Here is a 13,611-nt window from a genome sequence, read left to right as displayed (position 1 = left end):
CCTTGAGCCACAAAGCTCACACAAGAGATCCAGGTCTAGTATGCAGGGCCTGAACAAGATTATTGTGTCCTAGGCTCTCTACCAAGAACACTCATTCAGCAATGCAGAGAGACTCCCATGGTAGCATTCATACTCACATTAGCGATCTGCTCCTTGAGTAGACCGATTATCTTCCGCTGCCCATTAACCACCTGGATGTGAAAGTAGATGACGGCTCTGAAAATATAAACTTTCATTGTTAGCGGATGTTACACGGCATCATCAGGCAAGAAGAAAGCTTACTGGCCTCCCATTCACTGCCTCTGCCTACAAATACTGGACAGAGTGGAGTAAACACTCTTGTACTTGTTAATCTTTTTCACCGGTTCTCCTCCTTTTTCACCTCTTATCCCCACACATACTCTCAGCCTCCTTCATCACACAAGATTTACAGTTGAGCTCCAGCTGCCAGGAAGATGAAGAATGCTTGTGCTCCTCATCTTTTGCCCGATCTCCTAGCCTATTGTGTCTTCAAGACTATATCTCCCCTTAGACTCTCAAACGAACCGCCTTCGTCACTCTAAACTCACAGCAGAGCTCCAGCAGCCAGGAAGATGAAGAATGTATTCTCCACTAGGTAGCGGTGGATCCAGGTGAACCAAGTAAATTTGGGGTTCGATATCTCCAACTGTCGAATCCAAATCTTCCCAGCCTCATAGATGGTTCCCAGAGTCTGGAAGGGGCCACATCTGTCCGACGGTTTTACCCTGAGGTGGGAAAAGATCAGCATGGAAGGTTAATTGGCAGCGATCCTCTCCAAAGGTCTACCAGAAGAAAGCTCAGCAAAGCTTGATGTGCTACTTACGACCAAATCGTGTACGAGAGGAAGACCACCGCTCCCAGGAAGGAGGGGAAGCAGAGCAGGGTGATGAAGACTGTGGTCATGTGGGAGGCTCGCCACGGCTTGCTGGGGGATTGGCAGTTCATCATCAGGCTAGTCTAAGAACAGAAAGGGTAACACTAATTTATTTGACACATCTGAGTGACGGTTATAAGAAGCCAACCATTTTTAAGGATGGACAGTTTGGAACAATATATGGACATTACCAGGCTTATGGAAATTCAGCCAAGGTGGCACTTACCTCACAATAAAGGAGACCCTAGGGCAACAATAGCCTCTTGTGGAATTTTGGCAAATATCTATCTAATTTTTTAAAATTGTATTTAATTAATTTTCGTTCTGAATAAACAGACTGATAACTACTACTAAACTAAAGTCAAGCAATACGAACATCCTATCAATTAATAGGAAATATGTAATCCAAGCTACAGGAGATAGAAACTCTAGTTAGGTAGTAGGAGAAACACCCCACATTCCACATTGTCGCTGTAATCATGCCAGGGAGTTTACTTTATAGTGCAGCAGGATGGCATAAAGGGGCACAAAGGTGCACTAACTGAACGGTTGCTCGTGCAATCAACTCTTTATTTCTACCCAAACACAAGTCTTACAACAACCAGTGCACACCAATACTACCAATACAGTCACAAACCACATTTACATGCAAACTCATAATCTTTATTAACTTTCCAAGCACAATGGAAAACCATAAAAGAATACATAAAATCATATCATAAAAATACATTTCACATAATATTATTACATTCCTAGCACTTTAAGGTACAAAATCACCATATCCTGTTTGTCCAGTGCTTGCTGTTGAACAATTCTTGACTTTTATGAACTTTTTTTTTTTTTTAATGCTTTATTTAGTATTGAAAAAACAAAACAGTACAAAGACATTGGCTGTATGTTCAATAAAGAACCATTGACAAGATACATCACGACACTTCTGGCCCACAAATCAGCAACAGCATCTAATAATGGCATCGGTTCAGCGGCCCCCCGTAATCGCCCCAACACTCCCATCCGTCTGAATTAAAAAAAAAAAGATAATCTCCCGCCAAAGGGCCCACCATTCAGTCTCCATAGACACTACGGTTTTCGCCCCACACCCCCCGACCAGCCCACGCTCGTACAGACCAGCATCCCAGAACAAACAGCAATGAGGACCCTAACGTCCTGACAGGTTCATAACCCCTCCATAATCATAACCCTGGCGCCGCGCGGTTTACCCCACTCCCGTAGGCACTATGCCGGAACTGGAGTGCGGTGGGGAAGAGCTAGGCAGGCTAGCGATATATGTCTTATACGGGCCCCAGATATCTTTGGGTCGCGCCACCGTGGGGAGGAGACTAGAGTAGATCTCGCTGTTTGTGTTGCAGAAAGCCATGCAAGTGAGCCATGCACCCGCTGTGGGGGCCATTCGATCCCCCCAGCGCTTAGCAACCTCCCGCTTAGCAAGCAGGAGGCCTAGAGAAGCAAGCCTTCAGACAGTCTTAGGGAAATTGACCGTGTAGCCCAACAGCGCAACCTCGGGTGTGGGAACCAACGTGAGCCCCAGCATAGCGCCCAGGATCTTGTGTACCTGTGTCCAGTATGATTGCAGTCTGGGGCACGTCCATGACAGGTGTGCAAAATCAGCGTGTGGTGCAGCGCATTTCCAGCATGTGTGAGGTCGAGAGGGATCAATGGCGTGGAGTCTAGCAGGGGTCATGTAGAAGCGGCGAAGGAATTTGTAATGGAGGAGCTTGTGGCGACTATTGAGTGATATCGTGTTAGTGACTTTGCAACAAACGGTCCACTGCTCGTCTGTGATAGGCCTACCCAAGTCCGACTCCCAAGCCGCCCGCAGTCGGACATCCGCACAAGGAACCAGAGCTGCGCATGCCTTATAAAGTCTGGAAACCATATGGGCTCCCGTGTCTTTATCAATGAGGAGGGTGAGGGGCTCAAAGGACTCCGGTTCGAGAGGGAATCCCGCGATTTCCGACCGCGCCGCGCAATAAAGCCGGCGTAGTACAAACTTGTCCATGAACGTAGCCTCGCTGAAACGCGCCTCCTCCGTCATCGAGAATATGTGGCCGCCAGGATATAAATCTCCAATCTTAGTAAGGTTAAACTTATTTAAAGTACGCTGCACAAGGAGCTCTCCCGTGCCCGGCAGCAGCCCAGGGTTAGGAAGTGGGAGCGAAGAGGAATACAGGCGAGGCCGGGCTAAATAACGAGCCAGGCGACCCGAGGCCCAGCTGGTGGTGGATACCGTTTGGATATCCACTGGGCTCCGGGGAACCCCCCAGGGCAACACCGCCGACAAGCAACCCGGGAGCACGAAATCCGCCTCCGGCCGAAGAAACGGGATCCGTGCGTCAGGATGATACCAGGCATAGGCGTGCGCACACTGAGCAATCAAGTAGTATAGATACATATCCGGTACACCGAAGCCGCCTCTGTCATGGGGGAGCGTAAGAGTCCTCCAGCTGATTCGGGGGCGCTTCCCGCCCTAAACCAGCTTGATCAAATGGGACCGTAGGGTGGAGAAAAATGCCCGAGTAAGAGGAATAGGAATATTATTAAAAAAATACAAAAATCTGGGGAGTACAACCATTTTTATAATAGCAATTCTGGCCGACATGGAGAGCGGGAGTCGCAGCCACCCCTCCACCTGCGTCTCCAGCCTGGCAATCGCGCGGCCATAATTGAGGCGAATAATTTCGTCCGTGTTCAGATGTATCTGAACGCCCAAGTACCGTACCGAGTCAGAGCACCACTCCAACGGGAACTCACACTGCCATTGGGAAGTGCCGCTAGTCAACGGAAAAATTATGGACTTGTGCCAGTTGATGCCCAATCCCGAGTGGGCACCGAAGCGAAGAATTTCCCGTATCAGGGGAGCCAAGTTGACCTGAGGCTCTCTGACATACAGTATCGTGTCGTCCGCGTAGAGGGAAGCTAATAAGGGACCCGTCCGGAACTGGAGACCCCTGTGCAGATGCCGTTCCTGGAAATGCCGAATTAAGGGGTCCATGGCCAAAATGAATAATAGCGGAGAAAGCGGGCAGCCCTGCCGCGTGCCTCTCGTGAGAGAGAAAGGGCGGGACAGCGTACCATTGATACGCAGACGGGCCGTGGGGCGGCTATACAAAAGCCGCGTAGTGGCGAGGAAGTTCTCTGGCATGCCCATGCGTCGCATGACAGAAAGAAAGAAAGGCCACTCTAGGGAGTCGAAGGCCTTCTCAGTGTCTAGAAGGATTGCCGCGGCAGGCGTGGCCGGATTGATTCTGTGGAGAACTGTGAACAGCGTCCGCAAATTTAAAGACGTGGAGCGACGCGGGACAAAGCCCGATTGTACGGGCGATATAATGAATTCCATCAATTGAGACAGTCTGTTGGCCACAATTTTGGCCAGTATCTTGTAATCGAGGTTCAATAGGGAGAGAGGGGCCTATACGATCCACACAGCGTCGGGTCTTTATTTGGTTTTGGGAGCAGAACTATTACCGCCTCACTAAGGGTCGCCGGGAGGGACCCACGCTCCAGCGCCTCTGCGTAGACCTCAATAAGCCGTGGTGACAGGAGATCCGCAAAGGCCTTGTAAAAATCCCCAGAGAAGCCATCGAGGCCGGGGGCAGAAGAGCCGCGAAGCACCTTAATCGCCCCCCGAGCCTCTGCCACCGTTATGGGCTCCGCCATGAACTCCTGCATACCCCTATCAAGGAATACTAGCGCGATTTCGGACAAGTAGGCCTCACGAGAGGCCGAGGATTCACCTAACTTGGTCTTGTATAGATCCGAGTAGTAGGCCAGGAAGTCGTCCCTGATCTCGGTGGGCTTCGTGTGAAGCGAACCGTCTGCACCCCGCACCTCGACTATCAAGGATTTGCTGTACGACGGTCTCAGAGCCTGCGCCAGCGTGCGACCCGGCCTATCCCCCTCCCCGTATCTACGCGCAGTCTGGTACTTCCCCAGGTACAAAATCTCTCTGTCCGCTGCGTCCCTAAAGTCGGTCAGGAGGCGAATATTATGAACTTTCATAAAGACATAAATAATGCAGGAGTAATCAATTTAAAGATAAACTTTTAAAAACGTTTGTGTTTGGTATACCTAAAATTAACCTTATTTAAACTTTGTGAAAAAAATGTCCTGGCAAATAACTTAAGAATCAAATTGAACTGCCTTATTTAATCCAAGGGACATCTTAAGAAAATGTATTAGTCCCACACAGAGTTACTGATTCTAATTTTTGTAACTAAATAAAAGCAGGCCTGCATTGTCTAAAATTATAAATCAAAGGCATTACACAACTGGATAGCAGATATTTGTAAAATCTGCAAAAAGAAGGATAAAGTGCATAGTGCTTTGCAAAGAGACACCACTACAGGGGCAGACTCTTCGGTCTGCAGACCAGTGACCCACTGTCGGACAATATACTAGGTGGTTTATCGTATTAAGCCAAAACCCGGTCAGTAAAAAATTATGATAGGATTTAGTCACTGAATTGAGTATGTTTGTTGTTGTAACCAACAATTTCATGGTGTACCACAGTGATTTTACCATACTTAATTCGATCTCTCTCTCATTCCACAACAGCTCTTGCTTTATTTTTCTTAAGTGCTTTAGGAATCTTATACGAATCCCCTGGGTCCATTTAGTTCAAGATTGTACCCATACACCTGAGCATTTTTCTAATGTAAGCCAACCAGAGGATCTTCATGGCATTATCAAAAGCTAAACATTCTATAATTAATGCCCTGTTTATCGCAGTTTCTGTTTCGTTGCATATTTTATGCCAAAGAAGTAGAGCACGTTTTAATAATATCTTCCAAAAACGGGAGAGACAGTTACTTGTGCACAATGGTGGTAGTAGTACTTTTGGGCATGGTTATCAGCCTTTTAGTAAAGCTGTTATTTGTCTTAATATGAGAATCTGAATAACCCCAGATATCAGAGCCATATGTGGCAGCCGAGAAACATTTGCTTGAATAGATTCAGTATATTTCTTGAAAGGGTTTAGTGCCAAATTCAGTAGCAAATCTAAATACACCTTCAACATTATTTTTCATAGATTGCTCTTTTAGAATGATGTGGCGTTACCAATGCGATCAATCAGCACACCAAGATATGAGAACATATAAAAAATCGCCAAATAAATAAATAAAATATCAACTTTAGGCATTATAGCACCATTAATCATAAATTTACAGGGTTTAGGAGTTCCCTTCCTTAACACCTTAGTAATAGTTTTAGTTATATTAACTTTCAAATGCAGAGCCTACATAAAATGGACAAAAGCAGCCAACACCTTCTGAAGGTCCCAGGCAGTTCTAGTGAAAAGAACGGCATCGTCTGAATACAGGAGAGCTGGTATTTTAACCAAACCTATCTTGGGCATGTCAGTATTAGTTTGAAGAAGGGCTCTTTCCAGGCCTCAATGTATAGATCAAATAGGAAAAAAGCCTAAACTAATCTGTGCCTGACTCCCCTTCTGATCTTGAAGGCCTTTGAGCATTCCCCATTTGGGCCAAACCGCACTCCAGGGAAGCATGTTGGTATAACTGGCTTAAAAAGAAAACATCAACAGAATTATCCACACCCATAGAACGCACAATGTTCCAGAGTTTAGGTTGGGACACACAGTCAAAAGCACTGCTCAAGCCCATAAATTCCAAATAAAGAAAGCTCTTCTTGTCCTTGATATGTTTGCCGATTATCAACTTTAAGTTTAGGCACTTCCTCACAGTCAGCATGAAGAGCGGCAGTGGCCTTTGTGCCCAATTCCTTTTCTGAACCCAAACTGGATGTCTGAGAAGACGGCATTTTGTGCCCAGTTTTCCAATTTCTCTAATATAACCTACCCAATATCTTAACAGATGGTTCTGATAGAGAGGTTGGGCAATAGCAGTGGGGTTAGCCCTGCTCCCCTTTTTAGGTCACGCCTGAGCCTGCGCAGCTCGGAGAGACATTTAGTAACTGGCTTTTAAAAGTCCAACCAAAGGCTTTTCTCAGCATCCAGCCTGCGGGAACGCGCGTGTGAATGTGCACATGAGCCATCTAGCTTTTGTAATGGCTCATTAAGTCTTACAATTCTTCTCCACCCCCCCCCCCCTCTCTCTGCTCTCACTCACCCCTCCCGTCTCCCTGTCCCTCATAGTCAGTTTAATTTGCCATCTTTATTTTTTAAATTGCTGAAAGTGCTCTGTTTTGTTCTTGTACAATAAATAGTGTGCGCGCATTTTGCTTACGTTTTGTTATTGTTAAATAAATAGAGTGCGTGCATTTTGCAATCACCCCCCCTCTCTCTCTCTGCTTCCACTCCCCCCTCCCTTCTCCCCGTCCCTCTTAGTCAGTTTTATTTGCCATCTTGTTTTTTTGGTGCGTGCATTTTGCATTCTAACTCCCCCCTCCCTTCTCCCCCTCCCTCCTAGTGAGCTCCATTTTCTTCTTTTTTTTTAGCTGAAAGTGTCCATTTTGTTTTTCTTAAATAAATAGAGTGCACACATTTTGCAATCACCCCCTCTCTCTTTGCTTTGACTCCCCCCTCCCTTCTCCCAGTCCCTCTTAGTAATTTTTATTTGCCATCTTTTTTTTCCGGCTGAAAGTGCTCCGTTTTGTTCATGTACAATAAATAGAGTGCACGCATTTTGCTAACGTTTTGTTATTGTTAAATAAATAGTGCGCACATTTTGCAATCACCCCCTCTCTCTCTGCTTCCAATCCCCCCCTCCCTTTTCACCCTCTCTCTTAGGTAGTTTTATTTTCATGTATGCTTTTGTGCTGAAAGTGTTACGTTTTGTTATTGTAAATTAAATTGAGTGTTCGCATTTACATTCATCCCCTTTCTCTCTGCTATTACTCCCCCCTCTCTTCCCCCCTTCACACTCTTAGTTAGCTTCATTTTCCTTCAAACATTTTTGCAGAAAGTGTTAATTTTTGTTTTAGGTAAATAAATAAGGTGCTCTTATTTTACATTCACCCCCTCTCACTCCCCCTCCTTTACCCCCGTCCTTCTTACTTTCCTTTATTTTCCTTCATGCTTTTCATTAGGTTAGTCTCTAAATTAGTCTCTTTATTAGTATTAGGTTAGTCTCTAAATTTGAAAATTATTCAACTTTAGTGGTTAACCAGAGTAGTGGTTTCAGAGCCATAGAACAACCAAAAACACAGGTTAAAACATTAATCAGAAGCTACATAAAAAAATGAAAACATTGGCATAGCCAATAGATCTCGACTTTATGACCTTATCAGTGTTTAGACATGCTACTGTTAGTGTTGCTGCAACAAGGAAATTCTGCTGCACAACAAAATACTTATTCGGTCAAAAAAGTGAGACCTATTGGCTATGCCAATGCTTGTGGAAGACAGGCACTAGAATAGACTCGGACCAACTTTGTAGAAACAAATCGGTTCGGAGTTTAAAACATTGGCTAACAGGGGTATATATATATTCTCTCTCTCTCTCTCTCCGTCCGGACCGGCAGCTTTAGCTAGGGGGCTCTTCCTCAGGGCAGTATGTATGTCAGCCATACTACAACCAAACTGGCTCATCTCATGGTCCCCTTGCAGGGGGGTGTCTTGATGGTAATTCTCGTTACAAACTGCAGAGAAATTGGTAATCCATTGTGTTTCTGTCACCCCCTGTGCTGAGAGTTTGACTTGTGACATCCTTCAGAAAAAGAGATTTAAACTTGCCAAAACTGGATGTTATCATTAGTGACACTAGCTTTGACAAGGTTCCTGCCTCAAGTGTACTTTCCTTTCGGTTAAAGCATTTTTATAAATTTTCTCGCTTCGCCTATTGAGCTTGTTTGTTTTGGATTGGACTTTAATGTGAACCGAAGTTGAACATGGGTTTGTCTATACTATTTATCAAACCAACCTCTTGAATGACAACGAGGAGAGCCTTTTTGGTTTTTGTGAGCAAACAATCTGCTGTTCTACATATGCTCTCAAACGATGCACTAACCTGGGAGTGTGAGGGATGTTCTTGCAAACAAATCTCAATATCAGTTAATTTTAGACCCATCAGATCACCTAGAACCTTTTCTGGCTGGATCCCATAACAATTTAGATGAAACCCATTCCTTTTACAGATCTCCATATTACCCCTCTTCTATGCTGGTGCGTGGATTAGAATTCTATACATACTATTTTATGGTCACTCAAGACTGCGTGTTTAACCTTGCGTTCTCTAGAGTGTGGGATTAGATTGTCTGAAATTATGATATGGTCATTAATAGATGAGGACCCTCTGGCATACTGGGAATGCACAAAGTGAAAATGAGCATCCCCCAAATATCCTTCCATCCACAAACTTCTTGGCAGGTTTCATACATAAATGTGCATTAAAAGCCCTTGCCCATATAAAGTAGTGCATTTTTTAACTGCAGGGAGTATGCTTTCCTAACTGTGGCTCCAGCCAATTTAGTGTCTCAACTTGCTGTGAGTTAAACATATTTTTATAAAAATTCACAATTAGGAGTTCATTGTTCGAATAAAAGTTGAAACAGAGTAATCGATTCTAAATTAAACCATAATATCTCTGTTGATAGGATAACTGAGATAAAGATAGCTAAACACCCCCTTAGTCCTTCCTGACGTCGAAGGAATAGTACTTGTATTATAAATTCTGAACTCATCAACCGGAAAGTCCTCTAACGACCAAGTCTTATGTATACAAATGATGTTAAACTTTGATACCTCACTAGACCACTCCTCATTTTTCAATTTGATCCCTCTTTCCAGCAACATTCCACGTTAAGCAATGAAGACCTTTCAGGGACCTGTTGCTATTAATGCTGATCTCTCACTAGTCAGTGAGTTGGACCTGTGGCATCCTTCAGAAAAGGAGAGTTAAACTCACCAAAACAGGATGTTATCATTAGTGGCACTAGCCCCTATCGCTTGATACTCCCCCCATTACTTGATAGTTGTTTCCCCATCACTTGATACTTCTAAGTTATGGCCAATATGTATAAGAATGGTGGAAGTACTTCGACCTTTATAAAGAAAAGCTGGTAAATCAGGGTCTCAGAGTATTCTTTTCAGAGAAGGGCTTAGAGGATATAAATGCGATTGTCTGGGGGTTATAAGATAGGCAATCGTGTTCACATAACAAGGATAGATAAGTAAAACAATGATATGTTGTAATATTATTTCTGAGCTCCTCAACCCTATAGCATGGTTGTTCAGAATTACAACCCCTAGCAAGTTTATTGAAAAAAAAAAAAAACTAGGGATACAGCTAAAATTCTTATATTTACATATCGATAACAATGAAATGCTTTAGAAGGAATATGCTACTTACCAGTATGCATCTGTTCTTGGCATGTAGAGCTGCAGAGTTGTACACTTAGCATAGATCGCCATCTGGTGTTGGGCCCGGATGTTTGCAGTTTGTTTTTCTTCTTGGACAGTCTTTGGAAGTCACGAGTTTGGTGACTCCTCCTTCGGTCCGTACTGCGCATGGGCTTCGGCTCCATCCTTAGATTGTTTTTCGCCAACAGGGAAATGATGGAGCTTGGTAATCACAGTGAGAAACCCATGTGTGTAGTATCTAAATAAGATGTACTGGAACGGATACAGGTAGCCGGGGAGGCGGGTGGGCGTGTACAACTCTGCAGCTCTACATGCCAAGAACAGATGCATACTGGTAAGTAGCATATTCCGTTCGAGGCATATGAGCTGCAGATTGTACACTTAGCATAGATTATATAGCAGTACCCAACGCTAGCGGCGACCACCGGTATCCGTTGCAGTGGTTTGAAATAGTGTCTTTAGTACAGCCTGGCCCACTCTAGCTTGCTGCTTGGAATGCACATCTACACAGTAATGTTTTGTGAAGGTGTGCGGTGTAGACCATGTGGCTGCTTTGCAGATGTCATCTAAGGGTATATTCCCTAGAAAGGCCATAGAAGCCCCTAACTTTCTTGTAGAATGGGCTTTAGGCGGAACAGATAATGTTCTTTTAGCCTTTTGGTAGCAAATCTGTATGCATTTTACAATCCACCTAGCCATCCCTGATTTAGAAATGGGGTTGCCTTTATGTGGTGGAGAGAAGGAGACGAACAATTGTTTAGTCTTCCTGAAGGGTTGCGTTCTTTGTATGTAGTATAGCAAGGCCCTTTTTACATCGAGTGTGTGTAAGGCTCTTTCTGCAACAGATTGAGGTTGCGAGAAGAAGACAGGTAATTCCACCGATTGATTGAGATGGAAGGGGGAAATGACCTTGGGCAGGAACTTTGGATTTGTGCGAAGTATGACCTTGCTGTGATGTATTTGTATGAAGGGTTCCTGTATAGTGAACGCTTGTATTTCACCAACCCTTCTAAGGGAAGTGATAGCTACGAGAAAAGCTGTTTTCCAGGTGAGAAACTGTAGCTCGCATTTATGCATTGGTTCGAAGGGCGGACCCATTAGTCGTGTAAGAACTAAATTTAGATTCCATACAGGGGAAGGTGGTGCCCTGGGAGGAATTACTCGTTTAAGGCCTTCCATGAAGGCTTTAATAGCGGGCACTCTGAAAAGAGATAAATGCTGGCTGTTTTGTAGATAAGCAGCGATCGCTGCTAGGTGTAGGCGTATGGATGAATATGCCAGGTTACACCTGTGAAGATGGAGCAGATAGCATATGATGTGCTGTATGGATGCATCTAAAGGGTTGATTGTATTGTTACGGCAGTAAATCACAAATCTTTTCCACTTTGCGGCATAACATGCTCTAGTGGTAGGACGTCTGGCTTCCATGATGATGTTCATGCAATCAGGGGGAAGGTTAAGGTATCCGAATTCTAGGATTTCAGGAGCCAGATCGCCAGGTTGAGCTGAGCTGGGTCCGGGTGCCTGATTTCTCCATGGTTCTGGGTTAGGAGGCATGGGGATAGGTGCAGTTTTTGATGTGGTACCACTGATAGTTGTAGTAGCGTGGTGTACCACGGCTGCCTGGCCCACTTCGGAGCTACCAGAATGAGTGTGAGGGAGTGCTGTTGTAGCTTCCTGACCACTAATGGAATTAGTGGGAGAGGTGGAAAGGCGTATGCAAATCTGCCTGACCAGTTCATCCATATCGCATTGCCCTTGGACAATGGGCGTGGGTATCTGGCGGCGAAGCTTGGGCATTTTTTGTTTTCGTGGGTGGCGAAGAGGTCTATCTGAGGATGCCCCCACTGTTGGAAGAATGGCTGAAGAACTTGCGGATGCAGTTCCCATTCGTGTCGTTGTTGCGTTTGTCTGCTGAGCAGATCTGCCATGGTGTTTTGTACGCCTGGAACGTGTTGTGCCAGGAGAAAGATGTTTTGGGGAATTGCCCATCTCCATATGCTCTGGGCTAAGCGGGAGAGCTGGGGAGAGTGTGTGTCCCCCTGTTTTTGGATATAATACATTACAGTCATGTTGTCTGTGCGAATGAGGACTGCTTTGCCCGAAATCTGTTTTTGGAAAGATTTTAGGGCTAGAAAGATCGCCAAGAGCTCCAGATGGTTGATGTGGAGCAATTTTTGCTGTGGCGTCCATAGACCTTGCATTGTGAGGTGTAGGAGGTGCGCTCCCCAGCCGGAGAGCGATGCGTCCGCTGTTAGAATCACCTGAGGAACCGGGTCCAGGAACGGCCGCCCTTTGGAAAGGTTTGTGGTGTTCCACCACTGCAGAGAGTGATGTGTGCGGCCGTCCACCAACACCAGATCCGTCAGCTGACCCTGGGCCTGGTTCCACTGTTGTGCTAGGCACTCTTGAAGTGGACGCATGTGTAGTCTTGCATGGGGCACTATAAAGATGCAAGACGCCATCATTCCTATGAGCTTCATGAACACTCTTGCTGGAAGAGAGTGTTGGGGAAGGAATGTTTTGCGTAAGGCTTGAATGCTTGTGATTCTGGCTGTGTTTGGATAGGCAATACCTTTGGAGGTGTCTATAGTGGCCCCGAGATATTGCTTTGTGTGAGATGGTATGAGGTGGGACTTTTGGTAGTTCACCGTGAAGCCTAGCTGGTGGAGCAGTTGGATGGTGCTGTTTGTATGCTGCACGCATTGGTGGTAAGACGCGGCTTTTATCAGCCAGTCGTCTAAGTAAGGGAAGACGTGAATGTGTTGACGTCTGAGGTGTGCTGCTACTACCGCTAGGCATTTGGTAAACACCCGTGGTGCGGTGGTGACCCCGAAGGGGAGAACCGTGAATTGGTAATGTTGCCCGTCCACCACGAACCTGAGGTATTTCCTGTGAGAGGGGTGTATTGGAATGTGAAAGTATGCGTCTTTCAGATCCAATGTTGTGAGAAAGTCTCCCTGACAGAGGAGCGGGAGGACTTGTTGTAGGGTGACCATATGGAAATGGTCTGAATGTATGTAGGCATTTAGAGGCCGGAGGTCCAGAATGGGCCTGAGGGTCCCGTCTTTCTTTGGTATTAGGAAATATAGGGAGTAAACCCCTAGATTTTTCTGATTGATGGGGACCTGCTCTATAGCGTGTTTTTGGAGGAGGGAGAGTACCTCCTGTTTGAGCAGTGTGGAATGTTCTTGAGACATTGGGCGGTGCCTTGGTGGGATATTGGGTGGGGTAGATGTTAGCTCGAGACAGTACCCTGACCGAATGATTTGGGTCACCCATTTGTCCGATGTTATGGACTCCCATGCGTGGATAAAGTTTTGTAGTCTGCCCCCGACCGGAGTGGAATGGTCTGGGGGGAGCGGAGGGAAGTCATTGTGTGGGCGGGGTGGCAGAACGGGTGTTGTTAGTTTTGC

General features: G+C 45.5%; 1 protein-coding gene across 3 annotated transcripts in view; it reads right to left on the bottom strand.

Moving 5' to 3' along the window:
* The window catches only part of TMC6 (transmembrane channel like 6), a 340,145-nt gene that overhangs the window by 4,462 nt on the left and 322,072 nt on the right, over positions 1 to 13,611 (bottom strand). For all 3 annotated transcript variants that reach the window (XM_085617505.1, XM_085617502.1, XM_085617503.1), the window contains exons 17-19: positions 845 to 978; positions 570 to 746; positions 138 to 216 (exon numbers count right to left, since the gene is read on the bottom strand). In XM_085617505.1, the coding sequence (XP_085473631.1) occupies positions 138 to 216; positions 570 to 746; positions 845 to 978 (390 nt within the window). The remainder of the gene's footprint in view (positions 1 to 137; positions 217 to 569; positions 747 to 844; positions 979 to 13,611) is intronic.

Source organism: Triturus cristatus, chromosome 7 (genome assembly GCF_964204655.1).
Source record: "Triturus cristatus chromosome 7, aTriCri1.1, whole genome shotgun sequence".
Lineage (NCBI taxonomy): Eukaryota > Metazoa > Chordata > Amphibia > Caudata > Salamandridae > Triturus > Triturus cristatus.
The sequence above is the reverse complement of the archived record's forward strand: the minus strand, read 5'-3'. Positions and strand labels throughout refer to the sequence as shown.